General features: G+C 50.5%; 2 protein-coding genes across 3 annotated transcripts; one reads left to right on the top strand and one right to left on the bottom strand.

Annotated features, from left to right (window-relative positions):
* Positions 1 to 4,865: 4,865 nt before the first annotated feature.
* Positions 4,866 to 8,784, bottom strand: Smim7 (small integral membrane protein 7). The gene is made up of 5 exons (NM_001135252.1): positions 8,727 to 8,784; positions 8,601 to 8,642; positions 7,918 to 7,970; positions 6,904 to 6,994; positions 4,866 to 5,916 (listed from the first exon to the last, which is right to left on the bottom strand). Exons 1-5 carry the CDS (start codon positions 8,750 to 8,752, stop codon positions 5,901 to 5,903), a joined length of 228 nt encoding a protein of 75 aa, NP_001128724.1. The 5' UTR covers positions 8,753 to 8,784; the 3' UTR covers positions 4,866 to 5,900.
* Positions 8,785 to 9,545: 761 nt separating this feature from the next.
* On the top strand, positions 9,546 to 25,035 carry Tmem38a (transmembrane protein 38a). Of its 2 annotated transcripts, NM_001100175.2 has the most exons (6): positions 9,546 to 9,944; positions 17,859 to 18,015; positions 18,280 to 18,464; positions 19,525 to 19,612; positions 22,406 to 22,523; positions 23,646 to 25,035. In NM_001100175.2, exons 1-6 carry the CDS (start codon positions 9,821 to 9,823, stop codon positions 23,868 to 23,870), a joined length of 897 nt encoding a protein of 298 aa, NP_001093645.2. In that variant the 5' UTR covers positions 9,546 to 9,820; the 3' UTR covers positions 23,871 to 25,035. The 2 variants fall into 2 exon arrangements, with proteins under 2 accessions (NP_001093645.2, XP_038950405.1); XM_039094477.2 differs by lacking the exon at positions 18,280 to 18,464 and having other exon boundaries at positions 9,766 to 9,944.
* Positions 25,036 to 27,858: the final 2,823 nt, after the last annotated feature.

Below are 27,858 nucleotides of genomic sequence, written 5' to 3'. Positions count from 1 at the left end.
GTAGCCAGTGCTCTTAACTGCTGAGCCATCTCTCCAACCCCGTTTTCTCATTTATCCCCTGTCACACAAACAGCCCTGGCCATATCCAATCTGATGGCCCTGTTCAGACTGCTCCACTCTGTCTCTCTCATACACACACACAAACACACAGACCCCTACAATAAAAAAAAAAAAACCTTCCCTTTAACCAAACCCCTCGGTTGTGTGTCAGCTTATACAGGAAGGAGGTGGATTCTCCACCCCAGACTCTGGCAGGAGCCTGGATGCTAGGGACCCCCATCATGGGCTTCTCAGTTCTGAACTATCAGAGAACACATGCACATTATTGTGAGGCAATACAGGAGAAGGAGAAGATCCAGCAATTCATCAGACTCAGAAGCCCAGAAAGTTCTGAGCTGAGGAGGCCCTGCCCCAGTGTTGTAAGGCAGCAGAAGTAAGCTATGGGAGAGGACCTCTGGGGCAGCAGCCTACAAACTGCACAGGAAGCCCACTTGTTGGTCTCACACCCCTCCATGCAACCAAGAACCTCGCCAGTTCTCCCCACTAGATTGGGTGGAATCTTTTCTTTGGTCTATGACTGGTGATTTGTCAGGGGTGAATAGACATTTGATCATTACCCACCCCCCAGGGAAAGTCACCAAAACCAAAAATGAAGCCCCAAGAATGGAAAGAAGGAAAAACTGCATGGGTGCATGTGTCTGTCTCCTGTGGGAAACAAGATCCAATCCTGCAGTAATTGATTTATAGGGCTCAAGTGGCAAAGGTGGCCATTCAGGCTATTTAAGATAAAGGATGGGGGCTGGAGAGATGGCTCAGCGGTTAAGAGCACCCGACTACTCTTCCAGAGGTCCTGAGTTCAATTCCCAGCAACCACATGGTGGCTCACAACCATCTATAAGGAGATCCAATGCCCTCTTCTGGTGTATCTGAAGACAGCTATAGTGTACTTATATATAATAAATGAATAAATCTTTAAAAAAAAAAAGATAAAGGATGGGAGGGAGGGAGGGAGGCAGGGAGGCAGGGAGGGAGGGAGGGAGGGAGGGAGGGAGGGAGGGAGGGAGGGAGGGGAGTCGTCTGACTTAGGCTGGCGGCCTGCACTGTCCATCTGGGCTTTGCTAGCACTGAGGTTTAAGGGCTGGAGTGGAAGCTTTGTCTACCTGACACCCTCATCACCCTGGGCAAAGGACTAAGCAAGCTTTCCCTGAGCTCTCGGGGCCCCTGGGTGTGCCAACTCTTGGTTTTCTGAGTGAGTCTCAGGCTGGGTCCAAACACTTCTAAACTGGATGTGGCAGCACTGGCCTGCCATCCCCACAAGAAAACAAACTAAGCCAAACAATGGGCCCAGACAGTTCCATGCCACCTGGGTCAGAGGACAACTTGGGGAGCTGGTTCGTTCCTTCTCGCATGTAGGTCCCAGGGACCACTTGGTCAGGCTGAGCAGTAGGCGCTGTATCTGCTGAACCTTTTCACCCATTAGACACTTCATAATGATTTAATTATATGCAAATGAGTGTCTTGCCTTATGTTTCTTTTGTTGTTTTTGAGGCAGGGTTTCTCCATGTAGCCCTGGTTGTCCTGGAACCCACTCTGTAGACCAGGCTGGCCTCGAACTCACACAGATTCTCTTCCCTGACTCCCGAGTGTGAGGATTAAAGATGCATGCTGCCACCACTAGCTTTGTCTGTTTTTGAAAGCATGGCTCTGCTTCAGACATATAGTGCACATCTCTCAAACAGGAGACTGTAAGCTACCTTCAGATACTTTGCATATGAACAGAAAATGCCTGGCTGTCACAGGACCCAGGTTCCATTCCCAGCACCCACATGGTGGCTCACATTTTAACTCCAGTTCTAGGGGATCCAGCACCCTCTTCTGGCTTCCCTGGACAATGCATGCAGACATACGTACAGGCAAAACAAAAAAATATTAATTCTTTAAAAAATTATCTATCAGACACTAAGGTAATACTGCACAAATAAACCTCATGCAGCACAGCCATTTCCCCAGAGAGCAAGCCAGGAGGCCATATTCCAGGTTAGCTCTGAGCAGTGACCATGGGTGGACGAAGCTAGCCTGCTCACAAGTCTGTATGCTAGCATTCAAGCATCGACACCTGCAGGTACTAAGAAACTTAACAGTAGGGGTTGGGGATTTAGCTCAGTGGTAGAGCGCTTGCCTAGGAAGTGCAAGGCCCTGGGTTCGGTCCCCAGCTCCAAAAAGAAAAAAAAAGAAACTTAACAGTAAACAGAAGCTTTACTGCTGGGGCGGGACCAAGCACCCCAGAGCTTCCCCAATATGCACACCACCAGAGAAGGGGCCAAAAACCACAGCAAATGGCAGCAGTGTAACCTTTGAGCACATTGTGCTCTCAAAGCCAGGAAGACAAAGCCCAGGATTTGCTGATGGAAGAGCTAGGAAGTATCCCTTAGCTCAAAGCATCTGTGGGATGCTAGAGTGGAAGGGGCTTACTATGCCTGCCCAATCAGATGGCTACAGTCTGGATGAGAAGCCCTTGATCCCACTCCTCACATACCTGGGCCTCTTCCACATGCTCTTGTTGTCTATGCTGTCTTGGGGACTCTTGTACCCTTCAAGATGGGCCTTGCTCACCATGAAGGCCCTTTGGAGTGGACACTGTCCTTGTGGGCTGCTCAGTGATCTACAAGCCTGCCCTCATCTGAAGCGTCAGAGGATCCTAGGTGATGAGTGGAACTCTTCAATTCTCTGTTGGTGGAATACTTTCATGAGGCCACCGGGGTAAGTGTAGGAGTAGACACATTTGGCAAGTTTGTCATAGTAACCCTCTTGTTTTTTTTTTTTTTTTTAAAGATTTTATGTATATGAGTCCACTGTCACTGTCTTCAGACACACCAGAATAGGGAATCAGATCCCATTACAGATGGTTATGAGCCACCATGTGGTTGCTGGGAATTGAACTCAGGTCCTCTGGAAGAGCTGCCATCCTCTTAACAGCTGAGCCATCGCTCCAGCCCTGACCCTCGTTTTTTATTTGCACACAGCATCTGCCCGTGGCTGTATGTGTGACGCTCTAACCAGGCAGGCACAGTACAGCCCTGTCCCCCACTTTGCAGCATCCCAGTGTGTCAGTGTTGTAGAGAAGGGATGAAAAGGGCTTACTTGTTCAGGCTGTGCTGGGTGGTATGGGAGGCAGAAGACAGCACTTCACATCTTGTAGCTCCAAACTGAGAAACAACTGAAATGAAACTCCACATCCCAGTGATAAGGCTGGGTAACAGGTTTGACCTTCAGGAGCACAAAATGGGGTTGTCACTTCAGGTTCCATGTCTGGTTATAGCAAGGGAAAGAGCTATTGCTTCCCACTGCAGTGGGATCACAGCTCCTAGGACCTTTGACTTGAGACACTCAACTGTCCCTAAGTCCCAGCCCTCACTGGAGGATTCTAGGCAAGGACTCCACCCAAGCCAGACTCAAAGTCCTTCCCTGGTAAATTACAGGACGTCACTCCCTGAGCTACATCTCCAGCCATGAGAACTTTCTGAACAACATTCTAAATAGACACATCTATGGCGTGGTTGTGGTGGCACACGCCAGTAGGATTTGCTGAAGGAGGCAGAGGCAGGAGGATCATGAGTTCGAGGCCAGCCTGAGCAACACATCTAGGGACTGAGGATATGGTTCAGTGGCATCAATGGTTCCGGCCCTAGCCCGGAATCAAAAAATAAATGAATAAATAAAAACTCATGTGTTTCAATTTTACACACACAGTAGTCCAGAAACACTTCATCAGAACTTAACAGTGAGATAATAGTTTTCTGGAGGAAAATCCTACAGCTGAGTGCAAACCCTAGGACAGCATTCTATTTTTCAGCACAATTCCTCTCCAGAATGAACGGATCCCTTTTACTCTGAAACTACAGTTAGGCTGAGCAAGGCAGAAAGGCGTCATAACTATCCGAAGCCGGGGATCCGCCAACAGAGTGGCAAGTTACAATGCCAGGCAAGTGGATAGGCGCAGGCATGCGGTGGGTGTGAAGGAAGAAATCAACAGTGATGTCTGCAACAGCTGTGCAGTCTGGACTTAAACTTGACCCGATTCCCACATTAACAGAGTTAATGGCTAGGGTTGGTGGTACATACTTGAAATTCTAACACTGAAGAGGCTGAGGCAGGGGGATGGAAAGTTCTCAACCAGAACAGATTGCATCGAGATGGTCTCAAAGACCAACCAACAAAAAACCTGAGATGTGGTGGTACTCGATTGGGATCTCGTCTCAGTATTCAGGAATTCAAGGTCATCTGCTACACAGTTAAGTTTGAACCTGTCTTAAGAAAAGCCAGGGGGTTGGGGATTTAGCTCAGTGGTAGAGCGCTTGCCTAGCAAGCGCAAGGCCCTGGGTTTGGTCCCCAGCTCCGGAAGAAAGAAAAAAAAAAAAAAAAAAAAGCCAGAAAGGGGCTCAGGGCACAGGTTACTCTCCAAAGACACAGCACCCACGAGACAGTTCACACCTGGCGGTATGTAATTCCAGCTGCAGACCGGAGGACTTCTGGCCTCTGCAAGCCCTGCACCCACATGTGCAGACACACATGCAGGCAAAATACCATACACATAGAACAACCTTTAAAAGAGATCAAAAAGACCGCAAAGCAAACCAGCTGTTACTGCCTTCAAATACTGACTAAAGTCCCTCCTCTCAGCACTGAGGGCATGGCTACCTCTAGATCAAATGCATCTCAGAGCTGATGTATAGTCGTCTCTGAACCTCCGGTACCTCAAGCTTGACCATGCCTCCTTCAAATAGAGATCCAGAGTGTGCTGCCAATATCACAAGCAATGAAGTCACGGTCACCAAGCAACAATAAAGGGGTGACCCCAAAGTCACTTTTTTTTTTTTTAAAGATTTATTATATATAAGTACACTGTAGCTGTCTTCAGACACACCAGAAGAGGGTATCAGAGCCCATTACAGATGGTTGTGAGCCACCATGTGGTGCTGGGATTTGAACTCAGGACCTCTGGAAGAGCAGTCAGTGCTCTTGACCGCTGAGCCATCTCTCCAGCCCCCAAAGACACTTTATTGACAAGCGGCTTGAAAGCACAGAGAGGTGTCTGCTAACATCACCACAGCACCTCTTCTACAGGCCTCTTCTGAAGAAGCATGTTATGGCTAACGCTTAGCGTCTAAAGAGGCTGGTGTCCCAAGGGCGGTGGACCTGCTCCTTCGAGTGCTGGAGCAGACTTTCGCTGATCCAGGTAAACCCTGTCACGGAGTAAGAAGGAAGTGTTTGGACGTAAGACCTCACTAGCCCCAGACTGTTGGGTCCATCAGCATGGACCTTGTAGTGCAAAAGAGGCTGCTAGACTTTCATGGCTAGCCCTGCAAGCCGGTGCCTGATTCACATCAACTAAGGAGTGGTGGCACACACCTTTAATCCCAGCACTTGGGAGGCAGAGACAGGTGGAGCTCTGTAAGTTTGAGGCCAGTCTGGTGCCCGAGCTCCAGGACAGCCAGGGCTGCAGAGAAACCGTATCAATAAAAAAAAAAAAAAAAAAACCAAAACCCTCAAACCCAAATCAAAGCAAAACGATCACTAACAAGTCAACCAAGAAATAGCCTAGGTCAGGTTTCTGGAGAGGCTGGGCCAGGAGAAGATAGAATGGCAGAACAAGGGAAAGATCTAGGTCTTTCTCCTAACAAAGCCTGACTCTGTCACTGTGGCTTACAGATCTTCCTGAAACTGCAAAAGACAGGTGGAACTGTGGCTGCAAAGGGTCAAGTGCCTGGGAGATGGACGTTCTCCACCCAAATGAGCTGGAACCTTCTGGGAAGGTCCCTGGTTTTCCAGTGAGCATTCTTGAAGTCATCAGAAATGGAGCCTCGATGTCCAGCAGGTAAGCTCTGGGTTCCATGCAGGGCTCAAGAGCCGAACAGTCTGGAAGTCAGAAAGTGAAATGGCCATGAGGACAGGAAGGGCCTGCTCTGCATGCCAGTTATGCACGCCAGCTATCCCAGCCAAGCAGGACTACACAGTTAAGACTAGCCTGGGCTACATAGCAAGGCACTGGCTAGCCTGAGCTACACAGGAAGGTGCTATCTCAAATGCATTGTTGAGGACTATTTTTCATGAGAGTGCTTCATGGCTCTGCACTTTCTGAGCTTAAACAAAACTGTCGGCTGAGAAAGATACCTCAGCAAATAAAGGAGCTCGCTGCCAAACATAATGGTCTATTTGATCCACAGGATCAATAAGAAGAGAACCGACTCCGGAAAGCTATTCCTTGCCGTCTGCAAGCACACTGTATAACATGTGTGCGCCCTTAGGTAGACATATAATACCGCAAAAAAACAAAAGCCCTGGTGGCTGGACACGGAGGTACATGCCTGTAATCCCAAGAGGCGTGCTAACACAGACCGTGACGGCCAGGGTGTGAACTCAGATCCCTAACTCACACTATCTGTACACGCCATCTCGGTGGTCACAGTGTGTCCCAGGACTCACAGGTTTGAGGCAGAGGCATAAGTCTGAGGGCAGCCTGGCCTACAACCAGACTATCTCCAAAAAAAAAAAAAAAAAGAAAAGAGTAGCTGGAAAAAAACAGAAGCCAATGGTGAATCCTACTAAGGTTTGCGAGGCAGCAGCAGTCTGGTGGACTCTGAAGCCACCATTCAGTACAGGTTAATATAACATCAGGCCAGATTGGACTTGGAGACCACCCTCCAACGTTGGCCGCAACCAGAGTTTTTATTTTGGAAGCAGGGATAGCCCTTGACCGTCAACGGGGGCTGGCAGGATGGCCTAGTAGGCGCCTGCTGCCGAGCCTGATCACCTGAGTTTGACCCGCAGGACCCACACTGTAAACCAACTGTGAAAAGGGCAGGAACAGGAAATGAATTTGAGCACCAAGCAAGGCCGACTCACACGATCATGCAGAGCATCATGAACACATTCCACAGCGCAATGAAGATCCGGAAATACCTCAGGCTCAGTAAAAACTCTCGGATGTTGTCGCCTGCAAAGCCAGAAAGTAAGGTTCATGAGGCCCTCACCGGCCCACCACCCAAGGACTGTGGCAGCCTCTGACCAATCATGGTGCAGCTCCAATCCCCAAAGCTTCTGATTGGTGCTGGAAAGGGCACGTGACTCATCTGTTCAATAGGTGCCCTTCCTGAAACATGGGTCCTAGTTATCAGGTCTAGGTGGGCTAGATTGGGAACTTGCCAGCTCTGGGCTTTGTGGCCAGATTCAGAGCACACTGCATGTTCCCCAGAACACATCATCTGCCATCACTCTGGTTTTTTTTGTTTTTTTTAATCACTCTGGTTTTTGTTTTGTTTTTTAATGTTGGGTGGTTCTCTTTTTAATAGAGCAAAGCATGTTTAAGTCAGAGGACAAACTGTCAACTCTCTCCTACAATGTAAAACCCGGGAACTGAACCCACGTGGTCAGGCTTTGCCTCTTGGGGCCCTCGCAGCATCTGTATATTGGATTTTGAGATCAGGTCTCACTGTGGGGCTGAGGCTGGCTTTGAACTCCCATAATGGCCACACTGGTCATGGAAGGAGCCTCTGCCACGCCACATCGACCCACGCTTCCAGCAGCAGCAGCAGCACCACCGCCTTCCTGACACCCACATTCACTACCCCCCTCACCTCCAGAATACCCTCTGAATTGCCCTGAGGTGAGTCCCACACGCCAGGACCACTTTCTTTACCCACACAATGACAGAGCAGGCAGCTAAGTGGCTGGCAATATGGCAATAAAGCCGATGAACAGAGCATTCAAACACCTGCAGAGGCAGGGGGATCAAGGCTAGTCATGGCCCCATAATACCACATCTCAACAATAAAAAGGAAGATGAGAGAAAAGAGCAGGTTGGTGAGAGAGAACAGGCATCAGACTGTGAAAGTGTTGAAGCTAGGAAGACATGCTTACCTGTGCTAGGTTCCCTCGATTCCTCCCCAAAGCCTTGCGTGTCCTTCTTTTTCCTATAAAGAACAGCAAATAACACCAGCTTTCCGTGGAGCAGAAACATCATTGGATTTCCTGACCCTGATACCCAGTTAGGAAGGGCATGGCTTCAACTCTGCCCCAGACTTGCTGTGTGACCTGGGCAGTGATACCACCCTCTGTGAGGTACTCTCAACCAGCCTAGTCAATCACAGCGGGGTGTACAGCCACAGGATAGAGTGGTTCCAACAGCCAGACAGACATTCTTAAGGGATGAGCCTGAGGTTCTTTAGAGATGCGAGCAACCCCAGGAACAGAGGGTGCAGATGTTAATTTGCAAATGAGAGGAATGAATATGCCATGCCGCAGCAACTTGTGAGGAGGTCAAAAAGACAACCCATAGGAGTTCTACCATGGGGGCTCCAGGTATCGGGCTCAGGTAGTCAGGCTTGGCAGCAAGCGCCGCTAAACCATCTCTGGGTCCAGAGAGTGCAGATTTAAAATCCCTGGAGTGATACAGAACTGTCACAGCCTGGTAAAGCAGCTCAGAGGCATAGCTAGAGCGAGGACTAGTGGGGCGGGGAGCATGCACAGGGCGGGGCTAGCTGTGACCAAGGGTGTAGGCAGGGCCTGGCTGCCCCGGACACGGCCCGCCGCGGCCTACTCACAGTTTAAAGTTGAGCACAGCCCCGGCGTTCATCAGTAGCGTCCTGTGGAGGGACAGTAATGGTCAGTAAGGTCACCCCCACCTCGTCTGGCTGTCACCCTCCGACCTCTAACACCCCTCATATTACCCGAACAGCAGTATGTCTCCGATCATCCTTACAGCCAAGGCATCGGTCAAACCGGAAACGGAAGCGGTGAAGCCGTAATGTCGTGATGAGGGGCGGAAAGTGGAACGCGAACTGACCAATTCTGAATCGACGTTCGTCGGGTTCGAGGGAGGATGTGGCGTGATGTCACCTACAGGGCGGAGCTTGGGTTGCACGCGCATGCCCCGTGTCGCGTGTCACAGCTGATCCCTGCTGTTGCTTCTGATCTGGCGTTGACTGGGCTTCAGGTTCGCCATCTACAGAAATTGCGCCCTTGACCCCCGAGCCGCCCGGAAACGGCTTGGATAGGGGCGCGGCAGATAACTGAACTCCAAAAGGACCCCTGTTGGGTCCCCACGGAGAACTGCGACCCCGGCTCAGTGTGCATAGAGTCAGGATGTCCCCCCGGCCTGGGTTGTACCCGCACGGACCTCCCGGTTCTGACTCGAGTAGCCCCATGGAAAATGAGGGTCCTGACCAAACAGACCTTACAGAACATGAGGCCTGGGTTAAGGTCTATAGAGGATGGATCCTAACTTGTGGAGTCCCCTGAAGCGGGAGTGTCCCTTAACCACGGTCTGGGCTGGGGTCCACAAAGAGAAGGGCTCTAATTTGTGGAGCCTCTTAGAGAGATAAAACCAAACAGGACGTGAGGGTTTGAATTAAGGTTCTCTTGTGGGAAGCAGGGTTCTTGTGGGAGACACGGGCTCCTCAGGAATGAAACATGATATTAGCTGAGATCTTCCGAGGGCGTGGGCTTTGAGGGGAATAAGGATCCTGATTGGATTAGTCCCACGGAAAAGGGACACGGTTCTAAGTAGATGTACAAAGACAAGGTTCCCTCTGTGTGCGCTGGATGCAGGGGATAGATCCCTTTTGGCTCAGTTGACCGGGTTCTAGCGTCCCTGCAGCCCGGTGCCTTGGGCTCCAGGGTGCTAGGCGTCCCCACCGCCCCTCCTCTCCTGGAGGGCGGCAGGGGGCGGTGCCTGGCAGTGAGCTAGGTTCATTGGCGAGGGAGCAGTCGCCGGGCAGCGGGGCGCGGGACACACGGGGCCGCGGAGGCGCCCTCCATCGCCATGGACCTGATATCATCGCTGAGCCTGGGCGAGCTAGCGCTCAGCTTCTCGCGGGTGCCGCTCTTCCCTGTCTTCGACCTCAGCTACTTCATCGTCTCCATCATCTACCTGAAGTATGAGCCAGGTGAGTCGGGGGTAGTAGGAGTTACCAAGAGGGAGGTTGCTCATGGCTTGAGGACCAAGGCGAGAGGAGTAGGCAAGCTAGATCCTAGGATAGGGGAGGAGGCAGTGGTTGAGATCGCGGAGTGCTCCCACGCACATGCAGGTGGAGGAGGGGACCTCGGAGACAGAGGCGCTGTGGAAAGGGGGCTGCAAATGAGGTGGAAGGGTAGGAGAGGAGCGCACTTGTTTACTGTTAGGAGGACAGGTGCTGCGGGGTTGGGTTGCGGGCGGGGCGGGGAAAAGACCAGAGTCAGATTAGAGTAAGGCTTCCTGAACTTATTTTTGGGCAAGGGGGATTGATGGTGGCGAAGGTTCCAACCAAGGGTCGGACCTGCCTGGGCGCGGGTCAGATGTTCTGGACGTCAGCTGCCATGACCTCCCTTAACGCCCTTGGACTGACTGCCGGGTGACTATATAAGGACTGGCCGTGCTGGGGGCTGCGATCAGGTTCGGGTAAAATGACACCCATGTCCCCTCTGTATTGCATCTTTTGGCATCTTTCCTTCCCGCTTGCCTGCTGGGCCAGCTCGGGGCCTGAGATTCTTCCCACTGACGGAGCCGAAAAGGTTCCAGGACTGGGCAACTTCGGGTCATCTCGCTCTCAAGAGTCAGGGGAGAAAAGACCCTACTTCTTTGATTTAAATTTTAGAAAAGTTAATTACTTTTATTTATATCTCTGTGTTGTGGGTATGTATATGTGAAGGTCAAAGGACAGTTTACGGGAGTCCCTAGTCGAACTCCGGTGGTCAGATTCGTAGAAAAGCTCCTTTAGCCGCAGTCATCTTGCTGCTGCCTCGCCCCTCCTCCAAACCTTCTGCTTTAATGAGGACACATGTAGCTCACACCTATAACACCAGAACATAAGAGAGGCAGGAGGAAAACAAGCTAATTCCAGGACAGCCAGGGCTATTGGTGAGTTCTTGTGCAGTTTGACTCCAGACTATCTCAAAAACAAACAAACAAACAAACGAATAAATAAATAAATGCCTCACTGGAGACTTCTATTTTTATACAAGTTCAGTGTAAGCAAATGGGTCCTGTTTGTCTTCTGTAGTTTCAGTTATTCTACTGAACCTGCAAGCGAGGGGTAGGAAAGTTTCCTTCCAGGAAAGCTAGGACCCTTCTGTGGGTGAATATGTAAATTAATTACTTTTGAGGTGACAAAACCAGACTGCTATGTTTACTTAGGAATGGGGGAGTGGGGGCTTCGAGATGGCCCACAGGTGGAAAGGAAAAAAAAGTCAAGTTTAAAGACAGTTTCTGATAACCTCGGGAGGGCTGGTTTCCAGAGCTTTCTTAGATGAAATTGTGCACGTGTCCTTACAAGCATAAATACATGGTCTCATGCAAACGGGATTATCGTGGCTGTCAGGCATGTGTGTTGGGTCTTCCTTCCCTGTGCACAAGCAACAAGGCTTTGCAAGGTGAAGTTCTCGTTTGTGCTGTTGTTTGGAGAAACTGAGTTTCCTGCATGGGGAAGAATTCCTGGTGGCTTCTGTGGAACCCAGCACACCCCACAGTCCACTGTGAGGAGGTTTAAACCCCGTGGAATGGACTTAGTTCGGAAGTGTGCTGAAAATGGGTGGGTATGGGAGGGGTAGTCTGTATTCTTATTTTTAACTCTTTTCATTACTTGTGTCGGGGTTTTCATTACTTGTGTGTATGTGGGGGGTGAACATGCTAGGACATGCATGTGAAGGGCATAGGACCACTTTTTTAAAAAATTCTTTTTAAAGATTTATTTGTTTAGTTTACATGAGTACACTGTCACTCTCTTCAGACACACCAGAAGAGGGCATCAGATCCCATTACAGATGGTTGTGAGCCACCATGTGGTTGCTGGGAATTGAACTCAGGACCCCTGGAAGAACAATCAGTGCTCTTAACTGCTGAGCCATCTCTCCAGTCTGGGACAGGACAACTTGACAGAGTTGTTCTCCCTCCCCTGTGTGGGACTTGGGGATTGAACTCAAGTAAAACTCACCCCCCTCATTTTATTTTATTTGTGTTTAAAAATATTTTCAGTTATCATCATTGTCATTATCAGTGTCTGTGTGTACATACATGCCCCAGAGTGCATGTGAAGGACAGACGACAACATCCCATCCTTCCATCTTTACATGGATTCTAGGATCAAACTTAGGTCACCAGGCATCACTGGGAGCAAGTGACTTTACCTCTGAATCATCTTACCAACCCCTATTTAAAAAAGAAAACACAGCCAGGGTTCCACTGTATACCTCAGGCTAGCCCCAGACTCAGATCCTCTTTCTTCAGCCTTCCCTGTTCTTGAACTCTAGATGCTCATTCTTGTCTGAATATCTCTGCAGGAGTGTCACAATAACCATCTGTGCTGCGAGGGCAGGAGACAGGATATTCCGGGTTTTGGTTTTCTGCTTTAGAACTTTAACAGTTCTCCAGCCCTAGCTGCATAGCAGATTTCCCGGGGTCTTTTAAAAAGTCTGTTTCCCCCTGGGCGTATTGGTGCATGGCTCTAATGCCAGCACCCGGGAGACAAAGGCAGAGAGAGGCAGGTGGATCTCTGTGAGCTCCAGGCCAGACACTAAAAACTCTACCTGGTCCTGCTTCGGTGGTGACCACCTGTTGTCCCACCCACTCAAGAAGTAGAGGCAGGAGGATTGCAAGTTCAAGGCCAGCCTTGAGCAACTTAGCCAGATACTGTCTCAAAGTAAAATTGTTTTAAAATGTTTTATTATCTGTTTATTATTTATTTGTTTTGTTTACTTATTTATTGTGTGAGTGTTAAGTGCTACCATAGCATATGGGTGAAAGGCAGAAAATAATGCAGGCTTCAGGTCTCGCCTGCCAGCATGTGGGTTCCAGGGATTGGATTTAGGCCATCAAGCCTGATGGCACGTGTTATATTAATGGCCTCAAAATTTTTTCACGGGATAGTGATATGGTTAGAGGTCCTGCCTAGACCCTGCCAGTGTGGGCTGGGAATGTGGCTCAGCCTTAGGGTGACAGCCTAAAATTCCCCAGTGAGGGGCTAGGGGCATGGCTTGTTGGTAGTGTTTGCTGAGTGTACAGGAGGCCCTGGAGTCCATCCCCAGTCTCTAAAACCAACCAACCAAATTAACCGAGATGAGTTCCATCAGAATATCTCCATGTTTGCATTTCAAGCCCATTACCCGGTGTTTGCTGTAAGACATCTGCTGAGGCTATTCCTCCAAAATTTGGGGAAGATGAAGTAGAAGGCTGAGGTAAATATTTGGTGAGCCTGCAAGTCCCATGGGTTCCTGTGACAGCCAGAGTGACAGATTGGGCTGCAGGAACCACTCATTTCCCTCAGGAAAGCAAGGTGACTGGGGAGCTGCTAGGCCAGGCAAATCTGTAACATTGGCAAACAAGAAACTGAGCCAAAGACCGTATGCAGGCCAGGCTGGGCTACATACCTTTAATCTCATCACTCAGGAGACCAAGGCAGGCAGATCTCTGTGAGTTCAAGGCCAGCCTGGTCTACAGAGTGAATTTCAGGACAGCCAAAGCTACATGGTAAGACCACACACACACACACACTCAGTAATAAAATAAAAAAGATGGTGAAGTATTCAGGAAGACTGGGTCCTCAGGGCAAGCTGGCTCCATGTGCACAGGCACACACGTGCACAAGCCTTGCACACAACGTGTTGTCCCCCCAAACCCGACGCCATTCAAACATACATGCTCAATGCACACACATAAACAGGAAACAGAAGGGACAGATGAGGGAGTCTGAGGTAGGAGCTGGTCCCTGTACTAACTCAAACCATCAAATCAGTCCCCATTGCCTCCACACATTTTCCCTTGCCTGTCTGTGACGTGGATTCATTGGTAAAATGAACCAGTTCCCCTCTTCTGACTACTGACGTGTAGTCCACTAATATGGATATCTGGGTTTTAGGCTTCTGCATTCTCTAAGAAGTGGTCCCGTTCATTTGGAAGGCTCTAGAGCAGTGGTTCTCAACCCTCTCTGGGAGCTACATGTCAGATATTTACATTATGATTTTGACAATAGCAAAATTGCAGTTATGAAGTAGCAGCAAAATAATTTTATGGCTGGGAGGTCATCACAGCATGAGGGGCTGTATAAAAGGGTGGAGCATTAGGGAGGTTGAGAACTACTGACCTAGAAGAGCATGTTACTGGGGTACTGGTGTTTTGTAGGTCGGGCTTTACAGAGAGTTCTTTTTTTTTTTTTTTTTTTTGGTTCTTTTTTTTTTTCTGGAGCTGGGGACTGAACCCAGGGCCTTGCGCTTCCTAGGTAAGCGCTCTACCACTGAGCTAAATCCCCAGCCCCCAGAGAGTTCTTTTACAAGAAAGCTCAGGGAGCTACTCAGAAATTCAGGATGCTGAACCAGAACTGCCTAGGAGAGCCTGATCCAAATCCCTCCCCAGTGTCTAGAAGGGAGGGGGTAAAATAAGCCCAAGCTGCCTGTTAGAGCAGGTATCCTCTAGAGTCTGACTGGGCCCCAAGCTCTGTTCAAGGAAAGGGGTGGAAGAAATGGCCCCTGACAGTCTAGATTCCTTCGCTTTTCTTGATACGGTCTCTTAGTAGCACAGGCTGGCCTTACCTTATAGTCTAGGATGACCTTGAACTTCTGATCCACCTGCTGAGTTGACAGGTGCCCCCCCCACCCCTTCACACCCATGTGTTTGCCATGGAACTCCAGGCTATGTGCATGTTAGGAAAGCACTTTACCCTTAGAACCAACCTCCGTTTGTTTGAACTAAGCTGGTCTTGTGCAGTGCAGGTGCAGACTAAACTCCCTACATAGCTAAAGAGAACCCTGACTTTCTGAGTCTTCTGCCCAACAGTGACCTTCTTCAGTTTTGGCTTTTCAAGACAGGATCTCTCTGTGTAGCCCTGGCTGCCCTAGAACTCACTCTGCAGACCAGGCTGGCTCAAACTCACAGAGACCTACTTGTTTCCTGAATGCTGGGATTAAAGGCGTGAGGCGCCACTGCCCAGCTAGACTCCATTTTTTAGGCTCTTACTAGTGGTCCAGGCTGACCTCAAACTCATGATCCTTCCGAGTATTGACGGCTGTGATTTCAGGCCTACGCCACCGCATAGGTCTCTGCGTGGTTTCTGTTGTGCCGAGGCTTCAGGGACAGCACGTTGTTCCCTGCGTTAACAGCACCAAGTTCTTCCTCAGGCCAGTGTTAGGTTCACAACAAACTTAAGTTGAAAAGTCCAAAGCTTTGTAACTTTGGTTGTGGCTCCTGAGATACGCCGTACATGGCGTAGCACTAAAAAAGGAAAAGAGGACAATTCTATCCCCCACCCACCATCGTTAATCTTTGATACCAGAAGACATGGGAAATCTGGGCAGGGATCTTAAACCAAGCCCCTCCTTGTGGGATTCTGGCAGGGTGCTAAACTGGTCTGCTCCTCCAGCCTACAGATGTATGTGTGAAATTTTACGCCCAGATATCCCAGTCTCATTCTAGGCCCCAGAATATCTCTGGTATAATTGCTAAGGGCTAAGCAATTTTTTTTTTTTTTTTTTTTTTTTTTTTTGTCCCTGGTAGGTAACCTTTAATGGAGCCAGTAGAGGCAGGGAGACTGGGCTTCTCCAGATTCAGTGACTGAAGCCTGTCATCTCTGCAGTGGAGAGGTTGAGACAGGAGGATGGTAAATTAAAAGCTAGTCTGGATTAGAGTGAGACCCAGGGCTGGAGCGGTAAGGAGTACCAGCTGCTCTTACAAAGGATCCAGGGTCCCTCACAACCCCAACTGGGAATTTGACACCCTCTTCAGGCCTCGGCAGTCCCAGCACCCTCACTATGCACAGACACACATGCTTGCAAACACTCATTCACAAAATAATCTTTTAAAACTAAAGGTAGAGGCTGGAGAGATGGCTCAGCGGTTAAGAGCACTGACTGCTCTTCCAGAGGTCCTGAGTTCAATTCCCAGCAACCACATGGTGGCTCACAGCCATCTGTAATGGGACCTGATGCCCTCTTCTGGTGTGTCCTAAGAGAGCAACAGTGTACTCATAAAATAATTAAATCTTTAAAAAAAAGAATTAAAAAACCCTAAAGATAATGAGTTGCATCATTATACCTCAGGGGCTGTAAACCCATCCCTCTGCCTTTTGACATCCAAAGAGACTGAGGCTCGCTGAAGACTCATGGCAGACACTTGGGCTCTGGCAGACCCAGGAGGGGACATAGTTCTTTATATTGGAGGTGCTTGTGAAACCAAGCCTCGAACCGGTTTGTCATGGGTCATGCACTGAAATCTCAGCCCCTCCCCCACCTTACGGTGGTGCCAAAAGAGCAGGAAGACCCTGGAATAAGACCGCCCCTGGTAGCTATTTTTAGAAGCGCATGCGAGTGAGTGTCTTTTTCTGTGGAGCGAGGGGGATGTTTGGTAGCCTTGGCTCAGTGGACCCAGCAGCTGGTCCCGGGGATCACTTCTCAGGGGAAGTGTGCTTTAAATAGATACAGGGTGGCTTGGGGATGGAAGGATCCTTTCCCTCCCTTCTTCTCTCCCCTTCTCTCTCCCTCCTCCCTCCCCCTCCCCGTGCCCCTCCCCCTCCCCATGGTACGTTCCAGGGCACCTGACAAGGCTGCTTTTTCTTTTGTGTGTTCTTTTGTTCATAGAAGTTGAATTACGTGTGTGTGTGTGTGTGTGTGTGTGTGTGTGTGTGTGTGTGTGTGTGTAGGGGATGACTTGCGTGTATGTTTGTATGAGGGTGTCGACTTGGAGATACACATAGTTGTGAGCTGTTACGTGAGTCCTCTTCCTCTTAACCACTGAGCTGTGTCTCAAGCCCCAGCCTTGAACTTCTGATTCTCTTGCCTCACTTCCTGTGTGCCGGGATGATAGGCCCGCATCAGCCACACCAAGTTTATGTGGTGCTATGGAGGGGGCGCTAAGGCTTCCAACACTCTAGGCAAGTACTTTACGCTTAGATAAAAACCTTTCCACCAACTCAGCACAGCACAGCTGTCCCTTTTAAAACCATATTCTCCCAGGTCCTACCTCCAGCAGGCCGGCCTTGGCACCCCCACCCAACTACTGAGCACTGCACCCAACTCTTAAAGGTCCCCCACCTGTAACTCTGACACCTTGGGGACCAGTTTCCTGTGAAGCTTGGGATCAGACCCCATCCAAAAGTAACAAGGGCCTTAGGTGGCTCAAACATGGAGCATCGCAGCTGACAGCTTGCTCCTAAAATTGTTCTCTGTTAATGAAACTGGTCAGAAAGGGAGGGGTTCTGCATGATAAGCAGTTACACCCAGAGACACCCAGCCATGGCTCTGGGGTGTGCGTAAAGATAGAACCTGACCATTAACAAAGACTATGGAGATTTAGAAATATTATCTTACTTACTTATCCATTTGTTTACTTGAGACGAGGTTTCTCTATGGCCCTGGCTGTCCTACAGCTTGCTCTGTAGACCAGGCTAGCCTTGAACTCACTGATCTGCCTGCCTCTGCTGGGAGTAAAGGTGTGCTGGGTCACTTTCATTGCTCGTGTGAGTACACTCAGTCACACGCAGCAGGTCTGAAACAAATGCTTGTCAGAAAGCAACCTGCAGGAATCAGGCAGAACCTCGGTTCCCACCACGTGGGGCCTGGGAGGGAGCTCAGTTTATCAGGCTTGGTGGGCAAGCTACCAGCTCAGTAACCCCTAATGCTTTTGCCCTGCCCTGCCTGGAACCTGAAATGGCTTCCTCAATGGGCACCGGCAAGTCTGTGCTTGGTAGAGAGCCAGCTCAGCATGCAGCTAGACCGGCTTCCATCCCAGCATCCGATGAGAACTTTAGAAGCCCTGAATTTAATCTCTAGCACCCAGGGGGTTTGAAGGGTAGCATGCAAGCGAGTGTGACGTGATCCCCAGAATTCATGTACCCTCGCAGGGTCTGTGGAGCTGTCCCGGCGTCACCCGGTGGCATCCTGGCTGTGCGCCATGCTGCACTGTTTTGGGAGTTACATCCTGGCCGACCTGCTTCTTGGGGAGCCCATCATTGACTACTTCAGCAACAGCTCCAGTATCCTGCTGGCCTCCGGAGTGTGGTGAGGACTTGGAGGTGGAGAAGGGCAGAGCCTGGGGTCAGGGAGGACCTCAGCACCAGGGCGGTGGGAGTTTGAGGGAGCAAGGACACCCAGTCACAGTCTGTGTGGTGCTGCCATCCTTCCTACCCTCCTCATCTACCTGTGCACCAAACTCTGCAACCCGTGAACGCCCCGCCCCCTGACTCTGCACCTTCTCTGCTTCCGCTAAGCTCAGCTCCGGGTGTACCCGACTATCCCTCTGACCCTGGGCCTTCTGTCCTCAAGGTACTTGATTTTCTTCTGTCCCTTGGACCTCTTCTACAAGTGCGTCTGCTTTCTGCCTGTAAAACTCATCTTTGTGGCTATGAAGGAGGTGGTGAGGGTCCGAAAGATTGCTGTGGGTATCCATCACGCACACCACCACTACCACCATGGGTGGTTCATCATGATCGCCACCGGATGGGTCAAAGGTAAACAGAATTATGACAAGGATGATAAAAAAAAAGTCACCACCATGAGATGGCTCAGTGGGTAAAGGAGCTTGCAGCCAAAACCTGGTGACCTGAATTTGATTCCTGGGGCCCACACAGTAGAGAACTGACTTCCACAAGTTGCTGACTGATTGCCACCTGAGCACCATGGGACATGCCACCTACATACACAGAAACAACAATGTTACCAATAATAGGAGCCAGCAAGATGGCACAGTGGGGGAAGGGAGCTTGAGGCCAAGCCTGATGACCTGAATTTGAAGCTCAGAACCTACATAGGAGGAGAGACCCAGCTCTTGCAAGTTGTTATCTGATCTCCACACGTGTGTTCTGGTGTGTGCATGACATGAACACACACACACCACCGCAAAAAAGTATAAATAAAATGCAACTTTTTTTATTTTCCAGACAGAGTCTCTAGGCATCCCTGGCTGCCTTGGAGCTCATTATGTAGACCAGGCTAGCCTCCAGCTTACAGAGATCCCCCTGCCTCTGCCTCCCAAGTGCTGGGATTAAAGGTGTGTACCATCACACCTTCCACTCTTGGGCCCCATGGGGTGGAAGGGGAGAACTCGATCCATAAGTTGTCCTCTGACCTCTGCACTCATGCCCTGGCATGCTAGCACCCCATACACAGACTAAACAAACTATTCAAATATAAAATAGAACTATAAAAAAGAATCATTAATTTTTTAAATAAATAAAGTAAAAATCCCAGCAGTTGACCAGGTGTTGGGGTGGGCTCCTATCCCAGCACTCGAGATAATGAGAATTAGGAGGCCTGGGCCAGCCTGGGCAACACAGTGAGACTCAGGACAGTCCCTTGTAGTCAGGGATACTTCCGAATGCTTCCCCTGACTGCCTGTGATACTGGGGAAGGAGCTGTTTTGAGCCTCAGTTTCCCATATGCAATGGATGATCGATCACCCCTAGCTCAGAGTCTTCTCAAGAGAAGGTCCTGCGTTTCCTCGGGAATTGAGGCTGGAGGAAAGGAGGGTGTGGGGGTGGCCAGCCACCTCAGAGTTGCCCTGCCCTGCAGGCTCTGGCGTTGCCCTTCTGTCCAACTTGGAACAGCTGCTTCGAGGCGTCTGGAAGCCAGAGACCAATGAGATCCTACACATGTCCTTGTGAGTACCCTGCCTGCTGACCTCTGTTCTGCCTTGCCTGGCTCTACAATATTGATCTATAGAGATGCCATAAGGTGGGGACAGGAAGGGCTTCTGCAATCAAAGAGGTGATATTTGACTGGGGTTTTGAAGAGCGAATAGGAGTTTTCTGGCTACAAAACACCCTCCACCCAGAGGGTAGGATCATGGCCAGTTATCAGATTAGAAAGCTAGAAGACCAGGGTGAGGATGTGAGTGGGGTGCAAGGAAATGGAGCAGGAGTGAGGGCCACAGGCAGGCAGGCCCTGTGGCATGGAGGGCCAGGGGGGGATAGAGGACAGGACCACAGAGCAACGTTCATGACCTATGTAGCACCACTTCATCAAGCCTGATATATCTTTTTTCCAATTTCATTTATTTCTTTGTTCTTTTCTCAATTTTCCTGTGTCTGTGTGATGTGGGGGAGGGGCACATGTGTGTGCATGTGCATGCGGAAGCTGGGGGTTGCACTTAGGACTGCCATATTATTTGAGGCAGGGTCTCTCAGGCAAACCTCGAGTCCCTCACATGCCTGGGATTGCTACCCGGCTGGCTCTGAGCAAGCACTTTAACCACGGTGCCATCTCCTCGGCCCCCCTTGCTCTAGTGTTGGGGCGAGCACCTAAGAAAGCTGGAGGGCAGCCTGCAGGAGCCCCTGTCCCTGTCCAGGGGTTTCCGTGAGGCTCTGTCTCATAGGCCTCATTAGTCCTCTGCATGGTGACTTTAGCTACCAGCATCTGGAGAGGCGAGCGGATGGAGACCACTACAGCCAAACCCCTGCCCACCACACTCCTGTGTGAGGTGACCGGCGGCCACCCACACTCTCTGCACCTAGTGTTCCAAGAACTTGGTGGCTTTTCCTGTTGCTGCGGTCCCATATGTGACTGGCGGAAGCAGGAAGCATTCCAGTGAGAAAAGACTTGCACAGGCTCACAGTGTGGGGTACGGGTCATCATGGTAGGGAAGGCATCAAGGCCCAAGGCAGCAGCTCACAGCCGGTACCCAGCAGAAGGAGGAGTGTGTTCAGTCCAGACGGTACCCTGAGGCCATCCACAGTCAGCAGGGGTTGTACTGTCTTAGGGGTGGGGAGTTGCTTCACCATCCTGGGTCCAACACCCACAGTTTGCATCTCAGTCAAGAGGTGAAGCTTCTGGGCTGGGAAGGCGTTCAGAGGTTAAGAGCACTGGCTGCTCTTCCAGAGGGCGGGGATTGGATTCACTGCACTCACACAGGCTGGCCCCATTCTCAGGGGATCAGATGCCCTCTCTGGCCTCTGCAGGTATTGCTAACATGTGGTTTACAGAGACGCATGCAGATAAAATGCCCATATACATAAAATTAAATGAATAAATACAACGTTAAAAGAGAGAGAAAGATGCTGGGACCAAGAACCTGTACCGATCGCTCTGGGAGCCACTTTTAGAAGCCAGGTGTGGCAGCACGCCTGTCCTGCTGCTGGTCTCTTAGCTACTGTTGCCCGCATAAAACCACCATGACCAAGCTTCCTCGCCAGTGGGCTGAGTCCGTGACGGGAGGAGACTGCAGCAAGCTGCAGGTGTGCAGGCAGGGACAGGGAGCTCAGGGCTCAGGCCCCAGCAGCCTACTTCCTCAATCTCCGCAAACAGCAGCACCCACATGGGACCAGAATGGGGGACATTCTTATTCAAACCACCACAACCAGAAAGGAAGAGACAGGATCCCCTGGGATTCACTGGACAGCCCCTCAAGCAAAACTGGTAGATTTGAGGTAGGGTAAGAGACTTTGTCTCAAAGAGAAGGTACAGGGCCTGGGGGATGGCTCGATGGGTCAAGGGGCCTTGTGCCAAGCCTGGTGCCTGAGGCTCTGCCTGGTCAAAGGAAAGAACCACGTCCTCTACCTAGGCCCCTGCACATAGGTAGCAGATGAACAGCTTGGTCCCCAGCAGCAGGAGTGGGGGTGGGGTGGGTGGGAGGGGCCTGCCTGTGGATCCTGTTCCCCTAAATGGACGGCCTTGTCTAGCCTCGTTGGGAGAGGATGTACCTAGTCCCACAGCAACCGGGTGTGCCAGGGGGAGGGGTTGTATGTGGGTGATACTTGGAGGGGGCTTCTCCTTCTCAAAGGAAAAGGGGAGGGAGGAATGAGGGTTGTGTGTGAGGGGGTACTGAGAGGAGATGGGGAGCTGATATTGGGATAAGTAAGTAAGTAAAAAATAAAAATTAAAAAAGGTAATTTTTAGGTTATTCAAACTTAACAGGGAAAAAAAAATCAACTTCCCCCAAAGTTGCCTACAGGAGTGCCGGAGAGACAGAGACTGGGACGCCTACTGTGTGGGAACAGAGGCAGGGTGTGTGGCTGAGGAGAGGCAGTAACTCAGTTCCCAGCGACAGTGCAGATCCTTCTGTCAGAAACTGTGAGCAGCACCAGGGGCTCCAGAAGGGAGAGAAACAATTCACTTCACTTGGGAAGTCAGGGGTCAGCCTAGAAGGATAAATGACCACACGTTACCACCCTCCAATTTCCTCAGTGGCTGAGTTCTTCCCCCTGGCAAAGCCTCCACCCAAGATCCTCCACCTTCCTCGGGCTTGAGATCACCCAGCTCTGTTCTCAGTGTGAGTTCAGACTGAACTTCTCAACCCAGCGCCAACCAATGTGCTCTCAGCCTGACAGACAAAGCTGTCAGCCAGGGAAGACAGGTCCGGCGCCTCCTGGTCAGTCAGCTGTGGCTCTGGTGAGCTTTACATGAAGTTCCCACTGAGAATGGGCCATGGTGATTTATATCTCGCCCCCCCCTCCAGCCCCACTAAGGCCAGTCTGTATGGAGCCATCCTGTTCACCTTGCAACAGACCCGCTGGCTCCCAGTGTCCAAGGCCAGCCTCATCTTCGTCTTCACCATGTTTATGGTGTCGTGTAAGGTAAGCCACCACCTTTACCTCCCTGGGGTGGGGCGGGGGTGCTCAGCCAGAGGAGACATGATTCACTTGAGGTAGACGGAAGAAATTCATCAGGAAATTGAGACATAAGGAAGGGCCAAGGAGGTGGGGATGGGATTGGGAAGAAGGGACAGGCTGGGGGTGCCTGTGTGGGAGACTAGAGGAACAGGAATCTGACCAAACCAGAAAGGAATCTTGGGTCTTCCCTATCCTTCCATGGGGCTGAGGAATGTTGTCCCCAGGTCCCCAAAGCATAGAAGGTCCTTGCCTATGGATGGTCCATTCCTAGAAGAAGACCACAGCCTTGGAAAGGGAGTAAGCTCTGCTGTGGAAGCTGAGGCAGGAGGATCCATAAGAGTTTGAGGCTAGCTTGGGCTACATAGTGAGTTCCAAGCCAGCCAGGGCTACTTAGTGACATTCTGTTTAAAGCCGGGGTTGGGGATTTAGCTCAGCGGTAGAGCACCTGCCTAGCAAGCGGAAGGCCCTGGGTTCAGTCCCCAGCTCCGGAAAAAAAAAAAAAAAAAAACCAGACCTTGTGGCAGGAAAGTGGGCCGAGGGTTAGGAGTTCAAGGTTACATTCAACTTCACAGCAAATTTGAAGCCAGCCTGGGCTATGTATGACCCTGTCTCAAAACAACAACACAAACAAAAAGCAAGCGAACAAAATCAAACAAGGAGGGAGAAAAGGAGGGAGTAAGAGAGAATGAATTTATTGTTTAGAGTCCTGGGATGTGAGGCACAAAGTAACAGGAGTGGGTATGGTGGCAATAGGGATGGGGTAAAGTGAAGAACCTCGTCTAGCTTCAGATGATTGACACCTTCCATGGCCAGACTTGGCTACATAGGGAGTAGGAGGCTAGCCTGGGCTACATGTTACCCTGTCTCAACAACAGGACATAAACCTGAAGTCCAGGTGTTGGGAGGTCCTGTTGTCATGGGTGACCACTGGTTGCAGCCTCCCTAGATCTGGCTCTCCAGAGTCCAGGATAGGGGCTTATGTACTCGGAGGTATGGGAAGCTGGAGGGCTGGGGCTAGCCCAATCTCTCTCACCGCTCCTTTGCTCTCCTCTCTCCCACCACTGTGCTTCCTTGTACTCCCCTCAGGTGTTCCTGACAGCCACTCACTCCCATAGTTCTCCATTTGATGTCCTGGAGGGTTACATCTGCCCAGTGCTGTTTGGGGCAACTTGGGGAGGCGACCATCACCATGACAACCATGGAGCACCACATGGCATGGGGCTAGGCACCCAGCACTCTGGCTTGCCTGCTAAGGCCAAGGAAGAGCTGAGCGAAGGCTTCAGGAAGAAGAAGACCAAGAAAGCGGATTAGGGTTGGCCCCAGGGATCGATCCACTGGGTGCTTGGGAGAAGGATATGAACTCAGAGAAACTCAGAACTTAGGGCATTCAGGGCTCGGAAACCCCCCTCCCCCCACCAGCCTCAACTTCCCCATCTACAATTTGGAGCCATCAGCAACCCCAGGGCTGATGTGGGGTTAAATTAATGTGGAGGAGTTTGGTAGGAGTGGAAAACCCTGCCTTCTGCCAGACTCCTCATCCGGTCACAGGCTTTGGGGGATACACAGTCCAGGCCTAAAGGCTGGTAGGTTCTTGGTTTTCATTCTGTGTTCTAATTATATCTTGAAACCAAAACAATTTAAAGTCACGTGGAGACTCAATTATCCAAGTTCCTCCTGGGAGCCAGGAGCTGGGGTCCTGCGTCCTTTCCCACCCTCCCTAGAATTTTATGACTCTTGCTGGGCATTCAGGCAAATGGCCTCCCTTCTCTGAGCCTTCTGTTTCCATTCTGTAGCACCAAGCCCCCAGGTCCTCCTGTCCGCAGGAGGTCTTTACAATGTCAAACAGTTTAACAGTGCTAATAAGGAGACTGGAGCTGGCATGAAGGGCAGTGGCAGACTGCTTTGTATGTCAGGCCATTTGTGTTGGAACCCAGGTCACCTCACTAGATACTCAGCTGAGTAGACACATCTAGGGCTGTCTGTTAACGGGTGTTGGGAGTGGGGTGTGTTGTTGAGTTCCCAGCTGCCCACAGGCAAAAGAAGTGTGTGTGCCGGGCAGAGGGTCCAAGAGCCAATAGCCTTGAGTGCTCACAATTGGGCCCTGGGTGTATCAGGTGTCCCTCGTGTCTGATCAGCATAGTTCACTCAGTCATTCAACAAACACACAGATCCACACATGCTCCCTGTACAGTGTTGTGCGGCTTGGAGGAGGAGCGAGCCTTGTACAGGGCAAGGGCCATGGTCACCAAAGTCTCCAGGACCTCTGAGAGAGGTGAGCATGGGGTACTGCTGGTCTCAGGCTTCTGTGAGGCTCAGATCTAGTTGGAGTACCCAGTGTTGCCCATTTGTTGAGAAAACGCTCCTCACAACTTTTCCTGGAGGTAGGTCCTGAGGCTGGAAGCTCCTGGGTTTCATCCCCTTGGTGTCAATCAAAGCTCTGTGTGAGTGATCAGCCAATAAATCTGGTGCGAGTGAATCAAGTTCTTTTTCTTTATTCAGCCTCAAAATGCAGCAGAGTCTGTTCTAGAGACGGCCCAGGCCTCCAGGGATCGGAGATGGGGCCGAAGCCTGGGATGCAGGGCCAAGTGTATCTGACTCCTCCAAGATAAGTGGGAAGGTACACACCTGTGCGGAAGCTGAGGCAGGAGGACCACTGGTTCCAAGCCTGCCTGAACTACCAGAGTGAAACCAAGAAGAAAGGAAGGAAATGAAGAAGAGAGGAGAGAGAGAATGGGGAGGCAGAGGAGGAGGGAGGGGAGGAGAGGTAGGGATGTGGAGAGAGGAGGGAGAGAAAGGGGAGGAGAGGAGAGGGAAGAGGAGGGGAGGGGAAGGCAGAGGAGGGAAGGGGAACCCCTGTTGCCATTCAGCCACCTCCACTATTAGGAACGTGCTGCCAAGAGGACCAAGTGATCCTGGGGCCCCACATTCATCCTGACTTTTCACAGTAGCTAAAATTTGGAGGCAGGAGGAAAGGCCATAAGCCCTTGACCGTGGACAGGCCTGGTGTCAGGATTGCAAACTGTCTATAAACCTCAGTGGTTTCTGGTCTGGAATTGGCTCCCAGAGCAGCTGGATTACAGAGAAGCGGCCTTTTGCCCTCCAGCCCAAGGCATGGGTATCACACATTCTGGCCGGACAGACTTAATGGAAATAAAAATCCTCCCAGCCTATTTTGGGAAGGAGGTGTGACAGCTGCTGGCTGGCCTATGGTTTGGGGGTCATTGCCAGGACAGGTTGCCATGGCGTCTGCAAACAGGTGCCAGAACTCTGACGACGGCCTGGTCTTAAATTCAGGCTAATTTTAGCAGGATTCAAGTTTGGTCACTTCTATTGTCTGATATTGAGAATGGGGTTCTTTATATTGTTTTAAAAATTATGTTTAGCATTGGGGGAATAGTTTAATGGTAGAGCCTCTGCCTAGAATCCCCCGTGAGGGGCTGGAGGCATGGCTCAGGGGTAGATCACTTGTCTAACATTTGTAAGGCCCTGAGCTCCATCTATGCCACACACACCAAAAGATAAACATCCACACTGTGAAGCTCAGTGACAACTGATTTGATTTTTGTTGTGTTTGTTTTAGGACGGTGTCTCACTATGTAGCCCTGACTGGCCTGGAACTATGTAGACCAAGCTGGCTTTGAACTCTCAAAGATACGACTGCCTCTGCCTCTGCCTCCTGAGTACTGGGAGTAAGACGTGCGGCCCCACTGTCTGGCCTCACTGTGTAGCCCTGGCTGGCCTGGAACTCTGTGGACCAGCTGGCCATTGACTCGGCACACTGAGAAGCCCTCACCACCTGCTTCCAGAACTCTCTTCCTTTTAGAGGGAACGACGGAGCCCTGGACCTTGGCATGCTCAGCTAGTGTTCTACAGCAGAGCCCTGCCTCTACAGCTCGCCCCATCGAGAGAAACGAAGTTGTTACTCCCTCCCTCGCTCCGTTCCTCTGCCCTTTCTACCTTATTAATTTGGCAGCTCTATAGATGTCCTGGGAGCTTATAGTGTGTTTCCCCACTGCCCTGTTTCACTTGGACGAATGTCCTCCAAGATTAGCTGACTTTTTTTTTTTTTTTTTAGCCCAGGTTGTCTCCAATTTGTGGTGGACCTGCCACTGCCTCCTAGGGCCGGGATGACAGGTGTGCACTCTTTAAAGATGAGCAAGGGACACGGGAGGATTTGGTTCAGTACCAGCCAGCCCTACACCTGGCACACAGTATGCAACTCCCCTCCCTGTTCCAGGCCCCAATCCAGCAACACTGCACACATGGGTGGGTGCCAAGCCTGGCTTCTGCCCAGAGGCGGCTGGGAAAAGTCCCAGCTCAATTAGCAAAGGAAACTAACTTCTAATTGAGCTGCTGGAAGCTAGAAGAGAGGTCAAAGGGAAGGTCAAACACTGGATGTTGAGGGGGTCTCTGCGGGAAGCCTGGGTTTGCTCATAACCAGCAGTGACCTGGTGAACTCCTAGGCAAAGGAAAATACTGAAACAGGGAGAGACTCTATAAGCACACACCCAACACATCCAATCTGGTTCCCAAGTCTGGGGTGCTGCCTGCCAAACGTAGGACAGGCCGAGTTCTATTCTAAGGGCCACAGAGCACAGATACCCAACAATATACTCAGTATATGTGGAGCCCAGCTTCTGTCCTCAACAAACACACAAACGTGGCTTCTCACTTTTGTCTTTAAATGAAGTAGTATTGGCACACAGCCCCTGACTACTACACCTTGTCTAGATCACAACAGCAGGGTTCAAACATTTCAGTTTCTTGGGTGGGTGTGTGTGTGTGTGTGTGTGTGTGTGTGTGTGTGTGTGTGTGTGTGTGTGTGTGTGTGTGAGAGAGAGAGAGAGAGAGAGAGAGAGAGAGAGCGCGAGCGCGAGCGCACGCATGCACCAGCCAACCATTTTTAACTCCAGATCCGAGGGATCTGGTGCCCTCTTCTGGCCTTTTCATGTATTGCATGCATATGAAGCACAGGCACATACGGGCAAAATACACATAAAATACAGACGAACCTGGGTTGGAGAGATGGCTCAGTGTTTAAGAGCACTGACTACTCTTCCAGAGGTCCTGAGTTCAAATCCCAGCAACCACATGGTGGCTCACTATCATCTGTAATGGGATCCGATGCCATCTCGTGTGTCTGAAGACAGCGACAGTGTACCCACATACCTGAAATAAATAGGTAAATCTTAAAAAAAAAAAAAAATAAACAAACCTGGATATCATTTAAAAAGATTATTTCTCTTTCTTAAAAATGAAATTTAAAAATGTATATGGGTGCTTTCGCCTGCATGTGTAT

This window comes from Rattus norvegicus, chromosome 16 (genome assembly GCF_036323735.1).
Source record: "Rattus norvegicus strain BN/NHsdMcwi chromosome 16, GRCr8, whole genome shotgun sequence".
Lineage (NCBI taxonomy): Eukaryota > Metazoa > Chordata > Mammalia > Rodentia > Muridae > Rattus > Rattus norvegicus.
Note: the sequence above shows the minus strand (reverse complement) of the source record. Positions and strands in the feature narration are given on the sequence as shown.

Bases quoted from the DNA above. Each gene is read 5' to 3' on its own strand.
- Tmem38a (NM_001100175.2), top strand. From the start codon at position 9,821: ATGGACCTGATATCATCGCTGAGCCTGGGCGAGCTAGCGCTCAGCTTC. The intron at 18,016-18,279 runs GTGAGGACTTGG...TCTGTCCTCAAG, and splicing joins CTGCTGGCCTCCGGAGTGTG to GTACTTGATTTTCTTCTGTC. The intron at 18,465-19,524 runs GTAAACAGAATT...CCTGCCCTGCAG, and splicing joins CGCCACCGGATGGGTCAAAG to GCTCTGGCGTTGCCCTTCTG.
- Smim7 (NM_001135252.1), bottom strand. From the start codon at position 8,752: ATGATCGGAGACATACTGCTGTTCGG. The intron at 8,643-8,726 runs GTAATATGAGGG...GTCCCTCCACAG, and splicing joins GGAGACATACTGCTGTTCGG to GACGCTACTGATGAACGCCG. The intron at 7,971-8,600 runs GTGAGTAGGCCG...TGTTCTTTATAG, and splicing joins GCTGTGCTCAACTTTAAACT to GAAAAAGAAGGACACGCAAG.